At 43.5% G+C, this 23,241-nt stretch overlaps 1 protein-coding gene across 1 annotated transcript in view; it reads left to right on the top strand.

The window, feature by feature from the left end:
• Nucleotides 1-23,241, top strand: part of LOC125299302 (otoferlin) — a 106,828-nt gene that overhangs the window by 68,971 nt on the left and 14,616 nt on the right. The window contains exons 10-27 of the mRNA XM_048250535.1: nt 56-118; nt 546-630; nt 866-1,025; nt 1,681-1,867; nt 2,485-2,671; nt 5,248-5,471; nt 8,145-8,253; nt 8,680-8,878; nt 9,250-9,370; nt 11,711-11,811; nt 14,196-14,286; nt 14,996-15,112; nt 17,768-17,920; nt 18,534-18,723; nt 19,465-19,589; nt 19,822-19,956; nt 22,213-22,374; nt 22,886-22,957. Of these exons, the coding sequence (XP_048106492.1) occupies nt 56-118; nt 546-630; nt 866-1,025; nt 1,681-1,867; nt 2,485-2,671; nt 5,248-5,471; nt 8,145-8,253; nt 8,680-8,878; nt 9,250-9,370; nt 11,711-11,811; nt 14,196-14,286; nt 14,996-15,112; nt 17,768-17,920; nt 18,534-18,723; nt 19,465-19,589; nt 19,822-19,956; nt 22,213-22,374; nt 22,886-22,957 (2,481 nt within the window). The remainder of the gene's footprint in view (nt 1-55; nt 119-545; nt 631-865; nt 1,026-1,680; nt 1,868-2,484; nt 2,672-5,247; nt 5,472-8,144; nt 8,254-8,679; nt 8,879-9,249; nt 9,371-11,710; nt 11,812-14,195; nt 14,287-14,995; nt 15,113-17,767; nt 17,921-18,533; nt 18,724-19,464; nt 19,590-19,821; nt 19,957-22,212; nt 22,375-22,885; nt 22,958-23,241) is intronic.

Below are 23,241 nucleotides of genomic sequence, written 5' to 3'. Positions count from 1 at the left end.
AGTGTATCAGTTATAGTAGTTAAGAGTTATATGCATCTTCTCGTCTGTGTTGCAGTATTTTGTCTTCGACTTCCACGTGCCACCAGATGTGATGTTTGACAAGATACTAAAGATCTCTGTGAGTACGCCCTGTCACACTCTATGGGTTCACACACTTACACCACAACAAAGATCTCTGTGAGTACACACTAACACCACAACAAAGATCTCTGTGAGTACACAATAACACCACAACAAAGATCTCTGTGTGTTCACACTAACACCACAACAAAGATCTCTGTGAATACACACTAACACCGCAACAAAGATCTCTGTGAGTACACAATAACACCACAACAAAGATCTCTGTATGTTCACACTAACACACAGCAACATGTGACTGCTCCTCGCTGTTTTGTCTATCTATCTATCTATCTATCTATCTATCTATCTATCTATTTACAGTATCTATTTATCTCTCTATCTCTATCTCTCTATCTATCTATCTTGTTGTTTTTGGTTGATGTTCTCTTGCCTGTCTCATGTGCTCCGGTCATCATCTTCAGGTGATCCACTCCAAGAACTTGCTGCGCAGTGGCACGCTGGTGGGAACCTTCAAGATGGACGTTGGCACGGTGTACTCACAGCCTGGTGGGTTGGCATGGAAACAACTATTAACGGAAAGGATTTGGTTATGGTGGAATGGTGGAATCACAAAGATGATGGTCATGATGAGGATGATTATAAGAATTGCTTTTTATTATTATATTTAACATTGTATTATACAATTATATATTACATGGAATGATATATTATATTATATGATATTATATTATATTATATGATATTATATTATATTATATTATTATGGTGCTTTCCAACACAGAGCACCAGTTTTACCATAAATGGGCAATGCTGTCCGACCCTGATGACATCACCACCGGGTGCAAAGGTTACGTGAAGTGCGATATAGCCGTGGTGGGGAAAGGAGACAACATCAAGACCCCTCACAAGGCCAATGAGACCGATGAGGATGACATCGAAGGGTAAGTCAACCAGTTAAGGAATCAATCAATTAGTCAGCCAGTCAGTCAGTCAATTAATCAACCAATCAAACAATCACCAGTCAGTCAGTCCATCAGCCAGTTCAATCAGTCAGCCACAGAGAATGTTGTGGAGTCTTTGAGCCTGCACTCTTTTTAACCAGAGAGCATTATTAGAGACCTTAACGGGCTACTGTATGTATGTTTAGACAGGTGAGGACAGACTATCTCTGTCTGTGTATACAGCTGTGGCACATGCAAGTTTAGAATGGAAGCTATAACGTACAGTACTAAAGTACTGATCATTAGATTAGATTAGATTAGATTAGATTAGAGGTCTTTATTGTCCACTACTGTAGAAATTCATCTTTGGCCCCACAAACATGTAACACACACAAGCAAGACTACACAACAGGTACAACATAAAGCAGACACAAACAAAGACTACACAGGAGGTACAACAACAACAACATAATGCAAACACACACGAAGACTATACAGCAGGTACAACATATAGCACACACAAGCAAGTCTAAATCATATATTAACCATCATCATGGTTAATAGTGTATTAGCACCTCTCTTTGCCCCATCAACTGCTTTAGTGATGGCTGCTCAGTTTCCTTACATGAACCTTTCTCTTTGACCGCCTCCCCAGGAACCTGCTCCTGCCCGAGGGGGTTCCCTCGGAGCGCCAGTGGGCCCGGTTCTACGTGAAGATCTACCGGGCCGAGGGCCTGCCCAAGATGAACACCAGCATCATGGCCAATGTCAAGAAGGCCTTCATCGGGGAGAACCGAGACCTTGTGGACCCTTACGCCCAAGTGCAGTTCTCCGGGCAGAAGGTGTGTGAGAGCGACCTGGCCACATGCAGTACACATTGGCATAGGGCATCTGATGCTTGCCCTGGCATATCTAACTGCGTCATGTTCAGCTGACTGCGTGGCTCAGCCCTGCACCTACCCGGACTCAAAACCATAACTTGCAGCACCTTGGATTGGAGGCTAGAAAGAGAGGGAGAGAGGTTATTGTTATTGTTATAGTTATGTATATTTTTATTTAGCAGACACTTTTATTAACTCTTAAAGGTGTACTATCACACCGGTGTGACGGGAATGTTGGAAAGTGAACGTTCTAAAGAATATCTGGGTTCATTGAATTCAACATAGAATTTTAGAACCTTGAATTGTTGCGGAACGGAATCGTAGGTTAGAATGTTTAAAAACCATTGAAATAGTGCAGCAACAAATCAAAACAGCTGAGATACACAGGGGAGTACCTCACCTTTTTCTCTCTGGAAATATAGTTGTAGTAGCTTGACAGGTTTTCTGAAACAGAATATGCTAATTCAAAATGACGATGTATTGAGTTGTATCTTGTTATTAATGGTGAGAATGAGTTGTTATGGTTTCTCCATTCATGCAAACAACCGTACCATGTGTTTCTGTTTTTACATTTGTAGGGAAAGACATCTGTTCAGAAGAGCAGCTACGAGCCCATTTGGAACGAGCAGATCATCTTCACAGAGATGTTCCCACCATTGTGCAAACGCATCAAGGTCCAGATTCGAGACTCGGACAAAGTCAATGACGTGGCCATAGGGACGCATTTCATTGACCTGCGTAAGATTGCCAACGACGGAGACAAGGGTAAAGATATCTATTTATCTATCACTTTATATGGGCCTTGCCTGCACTGTGATCCCCCCACCTGACCCGACCCGCATTGCCAGCTGTGAAACCAGAGACATCAAAGGGTGTAATTGTTGCATTGATTAAACTTCCTGTCTGGAGATTTAATTTCACACTCAGATGCAGTTACATTATCTTGCGTACAGCCTTCAGCGTGGTGTGTGTCTGTGTGTGTGTCAATATCCACTTGTTTTACTCGCACGACTCACAGGGGAAGCTTTTATTTAGTGCTTGTCCTGTGGGAGTGAAAAGGAGACTCAATTATGTGCGATTTGAAAAGCAAGACTGATGAGGAATGGAGACAACCTGAGGGCAACGTGGAAGTCCAAACATCTGTGTATCCGTGTTAGTGTGGTCAGTACTGCAGTAGTGTGGTACAGTAGTGTGGTCAGTGATGCCTCAATAAGGCACTTTATCCCATATGTTGAATTGAGAATCCAGTGCTGTGGAGTTAAATCAGTGCTATGGTCCAGCTAGGATTAGCAAGAGAGAGAGTGCAGAACAGAGGGTGTGTGTGCATTTGTGTGTGCAGAATGAGCAGAGACAGTGTGCATGTGTGTGTGTGTGTGTGTGTGTGTGTGTGTGTGTGTGTGTGTGTGTGTGTGTGTGTGTGTGTGTGTGTGTATATTTTTGAGTTGGATTGGAATAAATTTGATCCATAAAATTAGGATTACCCTGTGCTGTAACGTTATAGTGTGCTAACCTCCACAACCCAACAGTATTCTAACAGTACTCTGTTCTAGTGTGCTAATCTCCACAACCCAATAGTATTCTAACAATACTCTATTCTAGTGTGCTAATATCGACAACAACCCAATATTATTCTAACAATACTTTATTCTACAATACTATTTATTTGTCTTGGATAAGATGAAGGGTCTGATAATGGAAGGCAGTGTTTCCCACATAATTGAATTGTATTTGTGGTGGTAGGTGAAGGGGTGGGGGTGGGTTCTGTGTCGGAGTCAATAAGATGAACAGCCTATAATTACTGTATACAGTTATACTTCCCTTGCACGACAAGTCCTGACACGTAGCTGTAATGTTATAGTGTGCTAACGTCCACAACCAACAGTATTCTAACAGTATTCTATTCTAGTATGCTAACCTCCACAACCCAACAGTATTCTAACAATACTCTATTGTAGTGTGCTAACCTCCACAACCCAACAGTATTCTAATAGTACTCTATTCTAGTCATTCAGGTGCTGTTCAATGATGTGAATCTTAAATGAGCACTAGCAAGATGTCATATGGACCTAGATCATAATGCTTCAAGTGGGATTTGAAATCTCAACCTAAGGATCATCAGTACAAGGCATTATCCCATTTAGCCACAGACAATCCAAAACTTTGGCCAGTCACATTCACATGGTGAAAATGTGTATTGGGAAGCACATAACATCAAGAAAACTCAAAAGCCCAAATTTCACAATAGAATTTAGGCCTTTCCTAAAAGAGTGCACCTGAAAAATTGTTGACATTCTGAGGAAATTAAACATTTGTAGTCAAGAACACTAATGGAAGAAATATAAATGTGACAGAGGTTAATGATGAAGGAAAAATGGTTAACAAAGAAGTTCCCCTTAATGCCATACTGTGTCTCAGCAATTCTTGGAAACTGATGAGCGTGAATGTTGATTGCCTGATGTCATTCAGGTCCTGTGAAACTTTTTATGATATTTGGCTTTTCTCTGAAATTGTGGCAAAAGTAAAAAAATTTAGAGCATAAAACCAGGGCCAAAAAGATGCATCTGAGTTGAGAGATTAATATTATTAAATAATTTTGAGTCTAGGTCAATCTGGTAAGGAGAAATAAGCATAATTAACTTTTTTTGCCAATAGCGCCACCTTTGGGTGCAGTACCCTACATTTTTTCTGCAAGTTTTGGAGTTACGGTTTAGGCTGCAGTATGACTTTTACAGAATTTTGACGAATTTTGGCTGCGCTGCTCAGACCCCTACATATTGCAAATACTGTTTGCATTTGGTAGCCATGGAGAAAATGTTCCATGTTTAACCTCTTCCCTTACCTCTGAGTCTCCCTGTGTGGGTTTACTGATGCCATGAAGGTCCTTTAGACTTATCTGTTTAGGGTTTAAAAAACATGTTCCTTCAGTGCTCCTTACAGGAAGTCTCATCTTAAAGGAACTCTAGCTATAGCTAGCCTATAGCCTAAAAGGAGCCATAGGATAACTGGAACAACCGACTTCCAGTGAATTATACTAAGCTAGGCTTATGGTGTCAAACTGGGTTATTGCACTCACAGAGAAGAGGAGGGTATATATCCACCTATTTAACTCTTGGGTAGACAACAAATAAGCTAATTTTCCAGAAGTTGGGGTGTTTCTTTAACTCCTCTGTGCTCCTAAATAGAATACAGACCATTTTAAGTGGCTTTGTAAGCCAACACGGGTTATTTGTTTGACATGTTTGAATGCAGCGTTGAGTGTTTGTGCTGACACTATATGCCGCGCAGGGCAGAGAGTGGGCATCATCCAATCAGGTTCCCCTCGTGTCATCTGATCTCTGCAGGTTTCCTGCCCACCATGGGCCCAGCGTGGGTACACATGTACGGCTCAACACGGAACTACACACTGATGGACGAGCACCAGGACCTCAACGATGGGCTAGGGGAGGGCGTGTCCTTCAGGGCCCGCCTCCTGATTGGTGTCAGCGTGGAGATCCTGGACACCACCTCCCCAGAGATCATGAGCTCCACCGAAGTGCAGGTGGAACCCGTCTCCAACATCTCAGAGGTGAGGCTTCCTGTACCCCTAGCAACAGAAACCAGGAAGTGTACACACCATATATAAACTCATCTACTGAAATACTTTTTACTTGGTAACGCTGGTTTTGAAAACACCTTGATAAATATCTTAACTTCCATAAATCTGTAGGTTGATAAAGCTATAAGGAGCTATTTTGTAAGACATCACATATGCCAACATTAGTGATTCCATCACCCGAAAAAACACCTTTCTTACTCAGTGATATCCAAATGTATGGATGCATATTTTGCATATTTAATACATCTCATTATTTTCATGTTACAGTAGATCGATTGAGCGTAACAACAGACTTACTTTTCAAAAGGAGCATAAAGTCAATCAATTGATTAATTGATTGATCAATTAATCAAACCATTAGGTGTTGCAGTTGATCTGTGTTTGACCATTTGACCTTATCACCCCATGTGAGTGTGCATGATGTGTTTGGCGCATTTGATCTGGTCGCCCGTACAAGCATGTGTTTGTGTCTGTGTTGTGTGTTTGAGTGTGTTGTGTGTTTGAGTGTGTGTGTGTGTGTGTGTGTGTGTGTGTGTGTGTGTGTGTGTGTGTGTGTGTGTGTGTGTGTGTGTGTGTGTGTGCAGGCATGGATAATGTGTAAGGGCACCTGGATGGCAGAGGTGAGGAGACACTGGGGAAATCAAATTGTGTGCCTGGAAGCTAAGCCCTCATGTGGAGTGTCTGTGTTTATTGAGGGGGGTCATATTTATGTGTGTGCGTTTGTGTGTATACAGAATGTGTGTGTGTGTCTGTGAATGGGTGTTTTATGTGACCAGACGTGTGTGTGTGTGCATGCGTGTGTGTCTGTGTGTGCGTGCGTGTGTGGGTGCACCACAACCTCTCCCCCAGGCGTCTTAACTATCGACATAACCGTGTTTTTTATGCCTGGGGACAGGATTGGCTATCAGACTCTGGCCAGTGGCAGGCTAACATTTAACAACACGAGTTTTTCTCCTCGGAGGAGGAAAGGACTCACTGGCCTGTCAGTGTGTGGACGTCTCCATCAATTGAGAGCCTGTGAAGCATGGCAGGGTGGAGAATAGAGGCCGTTAGCGCAGCTCCCCAAAGGGCTGCAGGCGTGATAAGGAGCTATTGATCAGCATGCCGTTGCAGGAGACGGACCACCGAAGCCCAGCTGGTTATTATCAGGCATTACTTTTTCTCCGGTCTCCAGGCGACCGTGTCACATGTGGCCCACTGCTTACTGTGAGCTCACAGAGATGCAGAACACAGAGAACATGGCCTACTCCAGACATGGGCCTCTGGGCTTTAGTATGTATTTAGTATTAAGTATGGACATAATCATGTGATTAGTAGATGTAGTATAGAAGGTGAAGTATGGACATAATCATGTTGTTGTTAAATGTTGTATTGAAAATACATGATACTGTAGATGTAAGCAGTATTCTTCTCTGAACAGAAGCTCAGAAGTTAATCATTTTTGCAGTTTACCTCTTATTCTACTGTATGCTTGACACAGAGCATGGCATCGTTATGAAGGGGTTGGTCCATCCCACTCGTTCCTATTCTATGAAATAAATAGACACACAGACTGACACAGGCTTGTGGCTATAATAATCACAGGCGACTCCTCAGTCTCTTTATCTCTCTGGGTTTGATTTGTTCAGGCTGATCAGAGCAGGCAAATGGATAATGACAATCGCTAATCTGAAGTCCGGGCTCTTCATCATGTCTTTATTAACATAGCGCTTTGATCTTTATTTTTACTCTCTGGAAAAGAGAGAGGGCAAAGAGAGAGAGAGAGAGAGAGAGAGAGAGAGAGAGAGAGAGAGAAATGAGAGAGTGAGAGAGACGACACAGCACACAAATGAGACAGGGGGAAGAGGTGGAAGAATAAAGGAAAAAAAACACGTAAGAAGGGAGAGGTAAAAGAAAAGGGGATTGAGGGATGGAGTGTATGATTAAGAAAGAGAGAGAGGTAGGAAAAGAGAGTGAGGATGAAAGAAACTTGGAGAGAGATGGAGCCACAGAGAGAGGGAGAAAGAAAGAGAGAAAGAGAAAGAGAGAGAGAGGGAGGAACAGAGAGAGAGGCAGTAAAAGAAGGAAAGAATGTGTCCTTAGTGGCCTGTATGTTGTGTATGCGTTGCATCAGTGGCTGATCGTCTGGGTGTGTGAGTGTGTTTTGTCCGTGAGTGTTTTATGCCTGTGAGTGTGTTTTAGGGGTGTTCGGCAATGAGCGATAATCCAGCAGAGCCACCTTTTCTCTTGGGGTTGGCTCAGGGATGCGACCTGGAGAGAACAGAGTTGTGATGTGTGGAGCTCGGTGTGTCAAGAGATACATCCTATAAACTCTCTCAGGGAAGGGTTTTGTGGCCTAGATTACAGATGTAATGAACGTTCCACAAGCTCAGAGATGATATACACACAAACACACACAAACAAACACAAACAAACTCATGTCTTCACATTTTATATATTTCATCTGCGGGCTTGCTAACATGATTGATGATATTTGTACATTCTGCATTGCCAGTCGTGTGGAAGAGAAACTGTCTCTCTCAGATAAAGCCGTGAGTCTGGTCCACTGAGAGCCTGATTTGCTGTTTTAATCTGACCCCTTATTTCGCTCCTGTGTGTGTGTGTGTGTGTGTGTGTGTGTGTGTGTCTCTCTCTCTCCATCAGAGTGCCACTGGGAAGGTGGAGGAGTTCTTTCTCTTTGGCTCCTTTCTGGAGGCCACCATGATTGATAGGAAGATTGGAGACAAGCCAATCAGCTTTGAGGTCACAATAGGTGGGTGTGTCTGCCATGAGTCTGAATAGGTTGATGGCTTCTCACATAATGGCTTTATGCAATGGCCACATTATAGGGACTGTATGTTTGATAGACACGTTTCATATATTGTGTGTTTGAGAATGCTTTGGCCAACATAAAATAACATGGCAGATATCAGCATTCCTTGTTGGGTTATGGTCACTTCACATTGCACTTCAAGGTGTAATGGCCACATCACCATCTTGAATGTGCATTTACCTCTGATACCCGTATGCTGGGTCATCCATTATCCCTTCCGTGTGTCATGATTTCTATATGGAGACGTATAAAGACAGGACCTTAATCTGGATGGGAAGCCATAACTATAATATCTGTTTAAGTTAATAAACAGAGGTTGCGTGGGTATGTTGTATATGATCATGTGTTTCAAATCCTATATGTCAGGTAACTACGGCAACCAGATTGATGGGGTGAGCAAGCCAGCGTCGTCCTCATCGGGGAAGAAGAGGCGAGAGGGCGGGCCGGAGAGCGACGAGGAGGAGTCGGAGCTCATCCAGCACTCGAGCGACGAGGAGGCAGACGACAGCGCTGACCTTGTGTCGGTGTCCTCCACGCCTGTCATGAAGCCCGTCATCACCGACAGGTCAGGGGTCAGGGGTCACCACAGGGTCACGGCAGGTCAGGGGTCATCACAGGGTTCACAGGGATGCGGCAGGTCAGGGAGAGTTCAGAGTGAAGAGGGTGCAAAGTGACAGGAAAACTACCATACACAACCATATAGCAATAACCATAGGTATTATGGTAAGGATATGCAGAATATAATTTAGTCATCAACACTGAGCTCTAATACAGCATATAGTGTGAAGTACAGGTAGAAACATTTTTGAAATATGTTTATTAGTTTGTCATTTTGGCTGAACTGTTATATATCTGGCCCATCTGAATGTCCGTGTTACTAAACTGTGAACTGTTGCTATATTTCTATCATATCTGACTGCTGGCGATGGTCCTCAGGAATTACTTTCACCTGCCATACTTTGACAAGAAGCCGTGCATCTACATCAAGAGCTGGTGGCAAGACCAGAGGCGTCGCCTTTACAACTCCAACATCATGGACAAGATCGCAGACAAACTGGTGTGTGTGTGTGTGTGTGTGTGTGTGTGTGTGCGTGCGTGTGCGTGTCTGTTGCGTAATACACTCTTGTAGATTAATATGATGATATTGGGAGAGCAAAGTGATAAAATACTGTATGATGATGAAGGCAGGTAAAGTGCACAGTCTGTCATCAAGCAAAGCTCTTGTGCATGAAACACAGCTATCGTGTGGCATGAGGGAGCACTGAGCGGACTCATCAATTTATGATGTTTTCTAAACAAAGTTCGGGAGGAGCCTTAGGGATGATTGACAGCAATTAACTCACCTGCCTACCGCCGCCAAGGTATTTAAGCTGGCCTCCTTTCCTTACGTCACATGCTCCGGCATTTGTGAAATTATCCCTCCCTCTACTCCTCAATTTCACTGATAGCCCATTTACTCATCCTCCTTACACTGGGGGGTGCAAGCGCCATCGCTCTATCGCGATCGCCGCTTCAGGCATTCCAGGACCACGGCCTGCTACCATGCCAAACATGCGTTTAACTTACACTCAAGCATAGCAATCATACCGACGGCGAACTAGTGAAGTTGTTATTAAATGAGCGTACACTCAAGACACAGACAAGATCGGAGACAAATAAGTGAGCCATATGTAGATAATACACTATAGATTATATATGATGTTAGATCAACATCACGATCATAGAATAACTGTTGAGATCTACAAAGCTAACACACTACAGAGTGTATCAGAGGTTATACGTATATCATGGTCAAGATTGTGCTTACACTGCTGAAATATGTGTGAAGAATACATTATAGATGTTATATACGGTGTTATCAGGGAGGAGTAACCTAAGTAACACATCACATAAGGTATCAGAGGTGGTATCACAGACAAGAGGACTAACAAATGAAAGCAACGTAGAGCTTTCGGACAAGACGGATAACGCAGGACAGGACAAGATGCATTCCTAAAAAAGAGTCTGCATACTTTTACTTCTTCTTGAGAGTTCTGTATTAATTTAAACTTGGCTTTAACAATGTCTTGACGCTTAAGAGAGAACCCGATGAAGACCTAAGGGACAAAACATTGTTTGAGCCAAATATGAATAAACAAGTAACACAATCATAGGAGAGTACAAAGAGCACAACCAGCGTGTGGAATTTTCTTTAAAAATAGTGTGCGAATCTGACAAACAGACAGACATTTACTGTAGCACCATGGGCAACATCATAAACCTAGCACTGAGGCCTACGCAGATAGTATGTATGTATGTTATGTACAGTAACAGACACAATCACGGGCCATCTTGTGAGTCTAGAGTAGAGAGCTCACAGCAGACTAGCTGTATAAAGTTACACTGTGCTGATTCCAGAGTAGAGATTTCACAGGAGGCTCTATCAAAAGTTAGTGTATGTCATCAAAACGATTACTGACAGATGAAACCAGATGAACAGGACTAGACCACAGACGCAGCAGTGAGGTCTGTGTAGATATGAAGCCTGTAAATTGGAAATCAAGACTGCAGACCAACTGCTGAGGCCAGACTGGAGAGGGTATCTGAGGATAGAGCTTGGGACAGTGTGCACCTCTCACCATGCACCGCACTATTGGTCTTCCAGGTAACAAACCCTGTGTGTTTGTGTGTGTGTGTGTGTGTGTGTGTGTGTGTGTGTGTGTGTGTGTGTGTGTGCGTGTGTGAGGATGGGGAGGCAGACAGGGAGTGTATACTGTTGAGCGAACACCTCCTAATCTCTCCGCTTGCACTGGTTAAAGCTCAAGATGTCTTATTCAAAACAACCCATACATCAATGCAAAGCTCCAATCAATAGCGGCACAAACACACAGGTCCCCTGTGAAAAACCTGGAGACGTGCTTGTTTCATTACAGGTTATCTCACACAAGTGCATACACACACACACACACACACACACACACACACACACACACACACACACACACACACACACACACACACACACGCACTGCGATAAAACTCAGGAAGAGAGTCTCTGGAGTTAGCTAAGTTTGACAGAATATTAAATTTAACTTGGGGCTCTGAACATATCAGTGTAGACTTGGGATGTGATGCTCTGGGTTTACAGCACAGCACACAGTACACTGAGAGTTTTTCAGCCTTTACGCACCCAGGGGGAACAATCACTGTACAGCCTCCCATATCATATCATGGGTAGTGTTTTCCCATACGGTTCACAGCACAGGGCCTCTTCCAGTAGAGCACAAGAGTGGATGGGAGAGAAAAAGTGTTGTATTATGTTTATGTTGATCTCTCTGTGTGTATGTGTACTTGTGTACTCATGAGTGTGTGTGTGTGTGTGTGTGTGTGTGTGTGTGTGTGTGTGTGTGTGTATCAGGAGGAGGGCCTGAATGACGTCCAGGAGATCATTAAAACAGAGAAGGCGTACCCTGAACGCCGGCTGAGGGGGGTGCTGGAGGAACTCAGCACTGGCTGCAGGTAAGCATTCATATACACCTGTCCACATAGGTAAGCATCTATACATATAAACCTGTCCGATAGGTAAGCATCCATATACACCTGTCCACATAAGTAAGCATCCATATGCACCTGTCCACATAGGTAAGCATCCACAAGCATCCATATTCACATCAGTGGCGATCCTAGTCTGTGCTCGACCCTCCACACACATGGAAAATGATGGCTTGGTTTCTATTTCATATTTTGTAATTCACAAACTTTATATATTTTGTTAACAATGTATAGTATTGTATGATCTGCATAATTACTAATAGCTAAAAATATTAAGTAATTTAAATACTTCATATTGATTTTTTTCAACTATTACAGTTGTCAATGTTATTACAGTGGTGGTGTGTAGATCTAATTGAGTGCGTCACTTTAACAAGAATGTCAAAGTAATTTGTTTTCATTCGTAGGGTTTTAGGCTAGAGGAAAATAGTCGAGCATCGTCCAAGGATATATGGATGCAATTCATTATGTTTTCTATGTAATTTGATAAAATAATAATAATTCCAAAAAATAACAAGTCAAAGAAAATATTTATGATTTCATATTAGAAATAAGTGTCTTGCAATGTTAATTTCTATGATTTTGTTGAAATTATCACTACATTCACTACATTACGTAATGATAGCCATGATGCATGAGCTAACAGTTACCTAGAAGGAACTCTCTCAAGATATAAAAGTTTAGCCAATATGTTGTGTAGCTTATTTCGGAAACCCAACAGTAGGCCTAAATGAACTAATGTAAATTCCATAGCCTAGGTAGGTTACAGTAGCAACACAAACTTGAGAGATGCAAGTCAGCAAATCAACATCGCTACTCGCTCGGATCACAACAGCTGCATTTCCGTGTGAGGAGAAAAGACACATAGGCTACGGGAAGCACACCGACACAGTCATTCTTAAAAGTAGGCTATATCGATACTAATACAATTAGGTATTTTGACGTTTCTAATTTCAGGGTATTGCGACACACACACACACACACACACACACACACACACACACACATACACACACACACTTGTGTAAATGTGTAAATGTGATCTCAAACTGTATGTGTGGTCATATGTGTGAACAGGCTTGGAATTTCACCATTCTGGGGGCAAGGCCACTTGGCCTTCAGTTGGGCATATTTGGTGGGGGGCACAAAGGCCACATGTCAGGGCACCAAGGCCAAAGTAAACTATACAGTAGTAGGCTATAAAAATGATCAAAGTTGTATTTAGCCCATTCACTGCAGTAGACCTGCATCACTGTATGAAACATTTAAAAAACATGAAACATGACATATTACATAGAACTGTAAATCATCTGATCATCCAATATTTACAGATATCTAGGCTATATATAACATTTATTTTATATTTGGCCTGTTATGAAGTCATGTATTGAACAATGTAAGCACAGCTCAGCTTTAAGAAACTCAAATAGCCTAGATGCATGCTTAGCATTTTGTGATCATTAAGGCTACTTTCACAAACTCTAGTCAGCTGTCCTCTGATTTACCAATATCTAGGCAATATTTGTAACATTTATTTTGTATTTGGCCCATTATGAAATCATGTGGAACAATTTAAACACATTGTAAAACTTAAAGCCCAAATTTGGAGACATCCATGTATGTCGAACTTTACTGCAAATTCAAAACTGTATTACTCTGGAAAGGCTAAATGTACAGGGGACTGCTTTACACCTTTATGTTTGGTAAGGTCTCCTGTTTATTCTGATATATGGTTTGTCATGTGTGTAAAAAGAAGGGTTAAGTAAAGTATTCCACCGAGATAAATGGGTAGGGAGATCATGGGAAGCAAAACCTTCAGTAGAATGTATGATTAAATTGAATTATATTATTTACTTTTCTTGAACCATTCAACACAGCAATTATCGACTAACATCGTTTAAAAGCTGAGAAAAAGCTCTTTCATGTGATACTTGGGATGTCTGTGTGATGAATAGGCTACTTCAGATGAGTAGTTCAACTGAGAATGGGTGAATTTGGATGCACTTTCTTTCTTGCGATGTCACTTTCTCCACTGCGTAAAAGACTAAATTAATTTTGCTGTGAATGCTAAGATAATTTTGACAGGCCACAGGCTAAATAAAAATCGCTATTAGTAGGATTAAAGCAGAATATTGAAAGAAGGGGGCACCAAGGCCACCGTGGCCTATAAACCTCTGATTTTCAAAGGGGCCTCACGGCCAACCCAAGGGGCTACGGTGGCCATGGCCGTCGTGGCCGCCGTGAAATTCCTACTCTGTGTGTGAATATGTATGTATATTATTTGTTGCAAACTAACTGACATTCTGTTCCTAGTGGTGACAACAAATAGATGCATTATGTTCCTTTTTCAGTCGTTACGTTACTCTGGCAAACAAGGACCAGAGCCAGGCAGGCCGGACAAAACTGGACCGAGAAAGACTCAAGTCCTGCATGAGAGAAATGGTAAGAGTGATTGTGTGTGATTGTACAGTAAGAGTCAAACCCTGATTGTATGTGTATGTGTTTGTGTGTGTGTGTGTGTGTGTGTGTGTGTGTGTGTGTGTGTGTCGGTGACGGTAAGAGTCAAGCCCTGTGTGTGTGTGTGTGTGTGTGTGTGTTTGGGTGGATGGATGTCTGTGTGTGTGTGTGTGTGGGTGTGTGTGGGTGTGACGGTAAGAGTCAAACCCTGTGGTGTGTGTGTGTGTGTGTGGGTGGGTGGGTGTCTGTGTGTGTGTGTGTGTGTGTGTGGGTGTGTGTGTGTGTGTGTGGGGTGTGACGGTAAGAGTCAAACCCTGTGGTGTGTGTGTGTGTGTGTGGGTGGGTGTGTGTGTGTGTGTGTGTGTGTGTGTGTGTGTGTGTGTGTGTGTGTGTGGGTGGGTGGGTGGGTGGATGTTTTCTCGTTCTGTAAGCTGTGAGGGCAGCAGGAGAAATGTTGATGAGGGAAATTTTCAGTGGTATTGAGACTCTCTATCCTCTCCATCCATTCCTTCTCCTCCATCTCCTCCTCTCCCACCACCTCCATCTCCTCTTCTTCCTCCTCCTCCCCCACCACCTCCATCTACACCTCTTCCTCCTCTTCCTCCCCCACCACCTCCTCCTCCTCCTCCCTCACCTCCTCCTCCTCCTCCTCCCCCTCCTCTGTCCTCTCTCTATCTCGTCCCCTCTCGTGCAGGACAGCATGAGTCAGCAGGCCAAAAGTATCCGCACGCAGGTGAAGAGGAACACAGTAAAGGACAAACTCAAGATGGTGCACAACTTCCTGCAGCGTCTCCGCTTCCTGGCCGATGAGGTGGGAGAAGCAGACTTCACATTCATATATAAATACATACACACTTTCCCATAGGAAGCTCACATTAACATTTATATATAAAAACATACACTCTTTCTCAAAGGAGCTCACCATATTTTATTTTTTTATTTTATTGGTTTATTTGATAGGGACCATGCATATTAATGAACATTGTGTAAAAAACACCATGTAAATATGCCAGAATTAAGTATAATAACTACTTTTTATCTGCAGTTCCTAGGCAGGTGACATAGGACAAAACTTATAGATAGCCTGCAGTCATACAGCACTCACACACTGTAAAATTAAACACATAATGGTGACAACAGACAAACAAACTAAAACAGAAATACATGAAGACAAGGAGGACATAAGGGTGACATATATACAGTACATTGACAGAGTAAACAAACAAAACGAAACAGAAATACATGAAGACAAGGACATTATTCATCCACCTCTATACATTCAATTGATAAGTGAAAGTGTGTGGGTGATGAAATTACATGTGTGGCAGTTAAAGGTGAGTGCATCTCTGGTTTTCTAGGAGCCACTGTTTTAAGTGAGTTTTAAAAGTGTTATATGTAGGACACTCTCTTATTGGGAGGGGCAAGCTATTCCATAGTGTACCTCCTACTACTGACAATTCATACACACCGGCACACTCTTTCTCAAAGCAGCTTATATTTAAACATATCTGTTAGCATACACTTTTACCCAAAGCAGTTTACAGTACATATGTTCTTCCATCATTCATTTATGTTGATGTTTTATGGCATTTGGCAGCTTACAGATTGTAATCTTGTTAGCCCATATCTGTTAGCATGCACTTTTACCCAAAGCAGTTTACAGTACATATGTTCTTCCATCATTCATTTTTGTTGATGTTTTATGATGTTTTTTTGGCAGCTTACAGATTGTAATCTTGTTAGCCCCTTCCTGTGCCAGCTTCTCTGCCAGTAGATCTATAAGCATATAGAGACATACTATAGAGGGCCCTCATTTGAATTATTGGCAAAGTGCAAAGTCTTAGTCTAACCAAAGCTAATTTAATAACATGGCAAATCATTTTGCTAATTTGACACCATGGGCAAAACCAAAAGCCTATCAACAAGAATATTGATAGTCCCAGATGGACCTCTATCCAATATAATATGTGAAGTCTATGTTTGTTTTTTATTTTTACTAATGTGTTTTTTATTTATTTATTTATTTATGTTTGCTTGTTTTTCTCCGGATAATTTACTTTTTTTTTTTTTTTTTGCTGCCGGTAACATGAAAAGAATTTGTTTGGAAATCTAATATGGGTTTGGGTGTGCTGTCCTGCTGCCTCCAGTTGTTCACGTGGAGCTGTGCATGTTGATGAAGGCAGCTGCTACATGGGGAGGCAGTATCAATATCCTGCCTCTCTATACTGAAGGAACTAAATGTAGTGGTAGATAGTAATGTGTAAATTATAAAATGCAATTCTCTGAGAGGTGTAGTAGGGTCATACTGCTACCAGGAGAGGTGTCAATGCATATATAAGTCAGAGGAGTTCAAGTTTGCTCTGGTAAGTAATTTGAAGTCTATAGTGTTTATGTCTGCATCAGTAGAGGATGAAATCTCTATTATTTTAAGTATGAATACAAGTAGGCTAGCTGATGAGGTCTCCAAGACCGCACAAGTGGTAATGAGGACTCAGTTGTGTCAGAGGCTGAGGCAATATATCCTGGAGTGTCTGTTCAATTTAAAATTAATTTAATTTAAATTCAGTTGTATTTATATAGCTCCCAAACCATTAAATACTGTAGTTTAATTCTGTAGGGGATAGAGTCTGCTCTGAGCATGTGCTTCTAAAGCCACCAGCACACTAGCACCGGTATGAGTGTTGCACACTCCACTTGCCAATGCTCCATTACTGCTCGGTATCCATTGTTGCCTTTTGTTCATAAAGCTGTTGATGGTGTATAGAAGAAATCACAGGAAACAAAGCTGTCTGATTTTGGTTTCAGAGTGAGCTCAAAGCTGCCTCTGACTCTCACGCATTGACCATGAGATTCATTCTTTTGATTGGCTCCACGCAGGGACAGCCGTGGCTCACTGGTTAGTGCTTCGGACTTGTAACCGGAGGGTTGCCGGTTCGACCCCCGACCAGTAGGCACGGCTGAAGTGCCCTTGAGCAAGGTACATGTACCTGACCCCTCACTGCTCCCCGAGCGCCGCTGTTGTTGCAGGCAGCTCACTGCGCCGGGATTAGTGTGTGCTTCACCTCACTGTGTGCTAAGTGTGTTTCAGGCCCAAAAAAGGTCCAAACATAAATGATCCCATTCATCTAATCTTTCCTAACGATCCGCTTAGCTGCCTGCCCCATAAACAGGCCGTCAAAAAACACGTCTCTGTAGGCAGCCTAGGCTCCGAGATCTATACACAAAAACAATAGCTACCAACAAGGGTTGGCAACCATTCAAAAGCGAAATAAAGTGTTTCAACCATTAACCGACGAGATGCGCGTTTAGGAGAGTTTCAATTGCACGGAAGGGAGGGGGAAGCGAGCTAGCTCTCTGTTTTGTTTGAATATCAACAGAAGTGACGTATCCCCGCCATCGCTGATACAACCTTTAAAGCTGCTCCAGTTCATGCTGACGTGTGTGTGTCGTGTGGTCTGGTCCTCAGCCCCAGCACAGCATCCCGGACGTCTTCATCTGGATGATGAGCAACAACAAGCGGGTGGCTTACGCCCGGGTGCCCTCCAAGGACATCCTCTACTCCATTGTGGACGAGGAGACGGGCAAGGACTGCGCCAAAGTCAAAACCGTCTTTCTCAGGGCAAGTCTCTCTCTCTCTCTCTCTCTCTCTCTCTCTCTCAAGTTCACTCTATCTCTTTGTCCATCCCTGCCCCAGGGAAAGTCTCTTGAGCGCATACCATCTCACAGTGACCCCTGCCAGGGCAGAGCATGTCTGGCACGCACGCTCTCTCTAAGTGTGCCCTGGAACATGGCAAGTGTGGTGAGATGAGCTCAGCTCACGCTGTCTCTCAATCTGCCCCTTCCTCAGAGCAAGGACTCTCAAGCTCACAGCATCAATCACTGTTCCAGAGTCAACACCTGTCTGGCCTCCATTATTCATGTTTTCCTGGCACCTGAATTGAAACCTCTGTCTTCATTTGAAGCCTTTGATTTATGCCTCTGCACTCCCCTTCAGTTAGCCATGCTGTGGTGGGGCATGTGATGCCAGGTCTCAGATGATGAAATGGCTCAGAGAGACGTGGGGGCTCAGGTTGTGTGTGTGTGATTTTGTGTGTGTGTGTGCGTGCGTGCATGCGTGTGTGTCTATGTCTGCATTGGTCTGTGGGCTGGACAAAGCAAGCTAAGCAGGAGCACATGTGTGTATTTTTATTTCTATTTATTTATTTGTGTGTGTGTGTTTGTGCATGCTGTAGCTGCCTGGTAAGAAAGGCTTCGGTCCGGCTGGCTGGACGGTGCAGGCCAAGCTGGAGATGTACCTGTGGCTCGGTCTCAACAAGCAGAGGAAGGACTTCCTCAGCGGCCTGCCAAGCGGCTTTGAGGAGAACAAAGCAGCCAAGGCCACTGGCCTGCAGTCTGTGCCACCTATCAGCCTAGTCTACAACAGTAAGTATGCACTTCAGATGCCTAGTCTACAACACTAAGTATGCACTTCAGATGCCTTGTAGTACACAACAGTTAGTATGTACTTCGGATGCCTAGTGCACAGTATTTAGTGTGCACTTCAGCTGCCTAGTGCACAGTAATTAATGTGCACTTCAGCTGCCTAATACAAAAAAGTAACTATGTACTGCAGTGTGTGATCAGCATAGTATGCACTAGTAAGTATAATAGAAATCATCAAACTGCAAGTATACATTTGGTATTCAAGTGTCTCCAGTGTGCAGTGGGAAAGAGGCACTACAGCTTTGTCAAGTATGAACCGCATCTGTCTGTAAGTTTTTTTTCTTATTGTAATAATTATTGTTGTAGAGCAAAAAAATGTTACTGTGTAGGACTCAGTAAGCGTCAGTAAGTGAATGTTTCTGCAGGCTACTGGATAGCTACACTCAGTTACAGTGAGTGTGATCGTAATCAGTCAGTGAAACAGTGGTGTGAGTCATAACTGCTGCAAAGTCTCCCAATATGCTTCTGATTGCCCCCCTGAGATGAAGTGATTCTGCATTTCACTAGTCTCAATATATGAGATCTGACTGCCTGAGAAGATCCCTTTTGTCTCTACCTCTCTGTCTTGTTCTTGACCCCACTCCTTCTCTCTCTGCTCTCCCATCCTGTGTGTGTGTGTGTGTGTGTGTGTGTGTGTGTGTGTGTGTGTGTGTGTGTGGGTGTGTGTGTGTGGGTGTGCAGTGAAGCAGGTGTTCCAGCTGAGAGCTCACATGTATCAAGCCCGCAGTCTGTTTGCCGCTGATAGCAGCGGCCTGTCTGACCCCTTCGCCAGAGTCTTCTTCTCCACATACAGCCAAGTCACAGAGGTGAGCCAGCCATGATAGAGAGGGAGGGAGGGAGAGCGGAGAGTGTGTTAGAGGGTGTGTGTGTGTGTGTGTGTGTGTGTGTTGGAAGGGGGAGGGAGTATATGCAGGGGACCATGGAAAGTTTTTGTTGTATTTTATTTGCCTCTTAGAAATGTTTACTGTGTGAACATGAGTGCATATGCATTAGTATGTGTATAAGCGTGTGTGTGTGTGTGTGTGTGTGTGTGTGTAGGTGCTGAGTGAGACCCTCTGCCCCACGTGGGATCAGCTGCTGGTCTTTGATAACGTGGAGCTCTACGGTGAGGCCAGCGAGCTCCGTGATGACCCCCCCATCATCGTCATAGAGATCTACGACCAGGACACGGTGGTAAGACTCCAGTCCAGCCCTGTCTCACTCTCAGACATCCCATAATAATAAACAGGAAGAGGAAGTCTCCCTGTCTCCCTGTTTTTTTGCCACTTCCTGTCTGGTGCCGATTGCTGAGAGTGTGTCTCATTGTGCTGCCTGTGTGTTTGTTCCTGTTTAACCTCGCGTGGGCCAAGTCAGGGTGAGGATGCTGATAAGTATCACTACCTCAGCTCCACTAGCACTAGATGGGTGGTGCCTCTAGTAGGACACTAGTCTGAGTGTGTGTGCACTGCACTAGGCTTTATAGATGTGTGTGTGTGTGTGTGTGTGTGTGTGTGTGTGTGTGTGTGTGTGTCCCTTGGTGTTGTGTTTTAGAGGTCTGCACTCCCGCGGTAGACCCGCGGGTCCCGACGCAAAAGAGTGCGGCGCGGGACAACTTTTTAAAAAGCTCTTTGCGGGAGCGGGCGGGACTAGAGAGGTGCGTTCGCGGGTGCGGGACAAACCGTTGATTCACTGCACTCCCGCAAATTAAATATGTGCGTAAAATTAAAAATGGAAATGATTAAAGTACTGTTCATAACTATAGTTCAGCTGGATGTTCTGTTAGGCAGCATTAAAAAAACGGGGTTTAAGCATAACTGACGGATAGCAGGCCTATAGCCTATATTGTCGTTCACGTGGGTTCAATTTGTTCCTGCTGCTCATTGTCAAAACTCAAAAATCGAAAGCATGACAGAGGAAGAGGGCAGACTAGGCCTACTTCAGTTTTTAGCCTACATTCAGAACCAAGAAACTGACATCTGGAGTCTTTCTCATGTGTGTGCTCCTTTCGTGAGCCAGAAAGAAAAGCTGAATAGGCTGTCCCTCCTGCATGCGGGCTTTAGCGGGCAGGAGCAGGACATCATGTTACAGATGCGGGCGGGAGCGGGACTAAAAATGACACATTCATGCGGGAGCGGGCAGGAGTGGGACTGGAAAATCAGTCCCGCACAGACCTCTATTGTGTTTTTCTTTTGTTCTTAGTGTGAGTGTGTTAGTGTGTGTGAGTGTGTGTGAGTGTTTGTGTGAGTGTTTGTGTATGTGTGTGTGTGTGTGTGTGTGTGTGTGTGTGTGTGTGTGTGTGTGTGTGTGTGTGTGTGTGTGTGTGTGTGAGAGTGATTATGTGAGTGTGTGTGTGTGTGGTGTGTGTGTGTGTGTGTGTGTGTGTGTGTGTGTGTGCCAGGGTATTGTATGCCTGTGGATAAATCTGTGTGCAATGCAAGAGGTGGCTGCAAGAGTATTACTGCTCATTGTGAACATCTGATGACTGCAAAATTGTCGATTAGTCCACCTTTTCCATTGCTATGAATGTTCTAGTAATAGTAGTGCTGTTGGCAGCAACAACATTATTCTTGATCACAAGTAGTTTTAGTAGTAGAGCATATTAAAGTTTCCATTTTGTGTTTGAATTTCATTGGTATTGAATATTGTTTATTTCATTTGTTGCTTATAGGAGACTGAATAAGATGATCTATTACAGATGAATGTCCAACAAACGGTGTCTTATTATTTTCATATCATTCATTTAATTCTTGTTGCATTTTTTTTTTTGATAATTTACATTGAAGTTCTCTTAATTAGCATGAATTGAATGCAGTAGCATCAACAAAGCATCAGCTACAGTAATGAATGTGACTAAGGTATGAGCTACACCAGGCGCATAACTGAAGCGTTCCATTCGCGACGCGTAAAATCCATTTTAGATGAATGGTCTATTTTTTTCAAACGTACGCCCCACTGTCACATCTGGTGTAGCTACTTCCATTGATTATAATGGAAGCTAATTGTTGCAGCAGACGCAACGCGAACGGAACGCTTCAGTTACGCGCCTGGTGTAGCTCAGACCTTACTCTAATTTTGCAGTGCTGAAGTGCTTGGCTCCTTCGTGTTGACTGATGCAGTGAATAATAACAACAAACTGAACAGATTCTGACTCTTTTTTTGTTGTTGCATAAAACAAACAACCCATTAACTCCAGAATGTAACACTAGTTATGTTTTTATTAATATTGTATTTTGCAGCTTTTGTTGTTAACTAATCAATTTGAATTGTGTCAATAATAATAAACCAGCATTTGTGTAAATTCTGTAACTGATGCATATTCCTTTTAGCTTTAGTAACTTTCTTCTAAAACATTCTGCGGCTCACCTAGCTCACTCGTAGGAGTATACTGTCCCCTGCTGTCCACAGGTGGAAGTGTAACATTGATGTTATTTTCTGATCAATGGCACACAGGGCAAGGCTGAGTACATTGGCCGCACATTTGCCAAGCCTGTGACAAAGATGGTTGATGAGCACTATGGCCCGCCCCGATTCCCCCCACAGCTGGAGTACTACCAGATCTACAGGGGCAACTGCACCGCTGGGGAACTCCTCGCTGCCTTTGAGCTGCTGCAGGTGCGTGTGTGTGTGTGTGTGTGTGTGTGTGTGTGTGTGTGTGTGTGTGTGTGTGTGCGCATACATATGTGTGTGTGTGTGTGTGTGTGTGTGTTTACAGTAAATGCTACACACACTTGTAAATACAGCAGGACATGTGACTCTGCAACATCATTATAAAGGAGATCAGAGGACTGACTTACAAACTAGCGCTTAAATGAAACCCTCCAGACTGTAACTGAAGGACCTACTGGAGGAGGCTAGTACTTCCTCCATAGATTCACAGTAGTGCTTGCTTACCTGCTCTCCTGACACTTTGTCACTTTATCTGTCACTTTGCTATCTGTCACTTTACTACTTTATTGAACACAAAAGAGAGCCTTTCTCTTTCTCTTCCTTTCCTGTCGTTCTGTCTCTCTTTTCCATGTGCGTCTCTCTGTCTCTCTTCATCTCTCCATCCGTGTTTGGTCATGTGATCTTCCATCCCATGATTCTTTGCTGCTGGCTGTGCCGTGCGTGACCTCTGACCCAGATCCCCTATGACGATGAGGAGATCCGGAGGGCTCTCATCGCCGTGCATAACTTTGCTGTTCCTCAGATCAAGGTGCTGCTTTTGCCTCTCTGCTCCACACCCACCCAGGGACACACTAGCTCTGGGCCGGGACTGAGTCACATCTGGGCCACATTCGGCCCGGCTCTAGCCTAGGTCAGGCACAGGTCTCACCTAGGTTTATCACAGGTGTAGACCACATGTGGTCTAGCTCAGACCTGGTAATGGGTCTGGCACAGGTGTAGACAAAGTTAAGCTTGTGTCTAGCCTAGGTCTGGCACAAGTGTAGCCTAGGTTAAGCCAAGGTCTGGAACATGTGTAGTCCAGGTCTAGCACAG

This window comes from Alosa alosa, chromosome 8, assembly GCF_017589495.1.
Source record: "Alosa alosa isolate M-15738 ecotype Scorff River chromosome 8, AALO_Geno_1.1, whole genome shotgun sequence".
Lineage (NCBI taxonomy): Eukaryota > Metazoa > Chordata > Actinopteri > Clupeiformes > Clupeidae > Alosa > Alosa alosa.
Note: the sequence above shows the minus strand (reverse complement) of the source record. Positions and strands in the feature narration are given on the sequence as shown.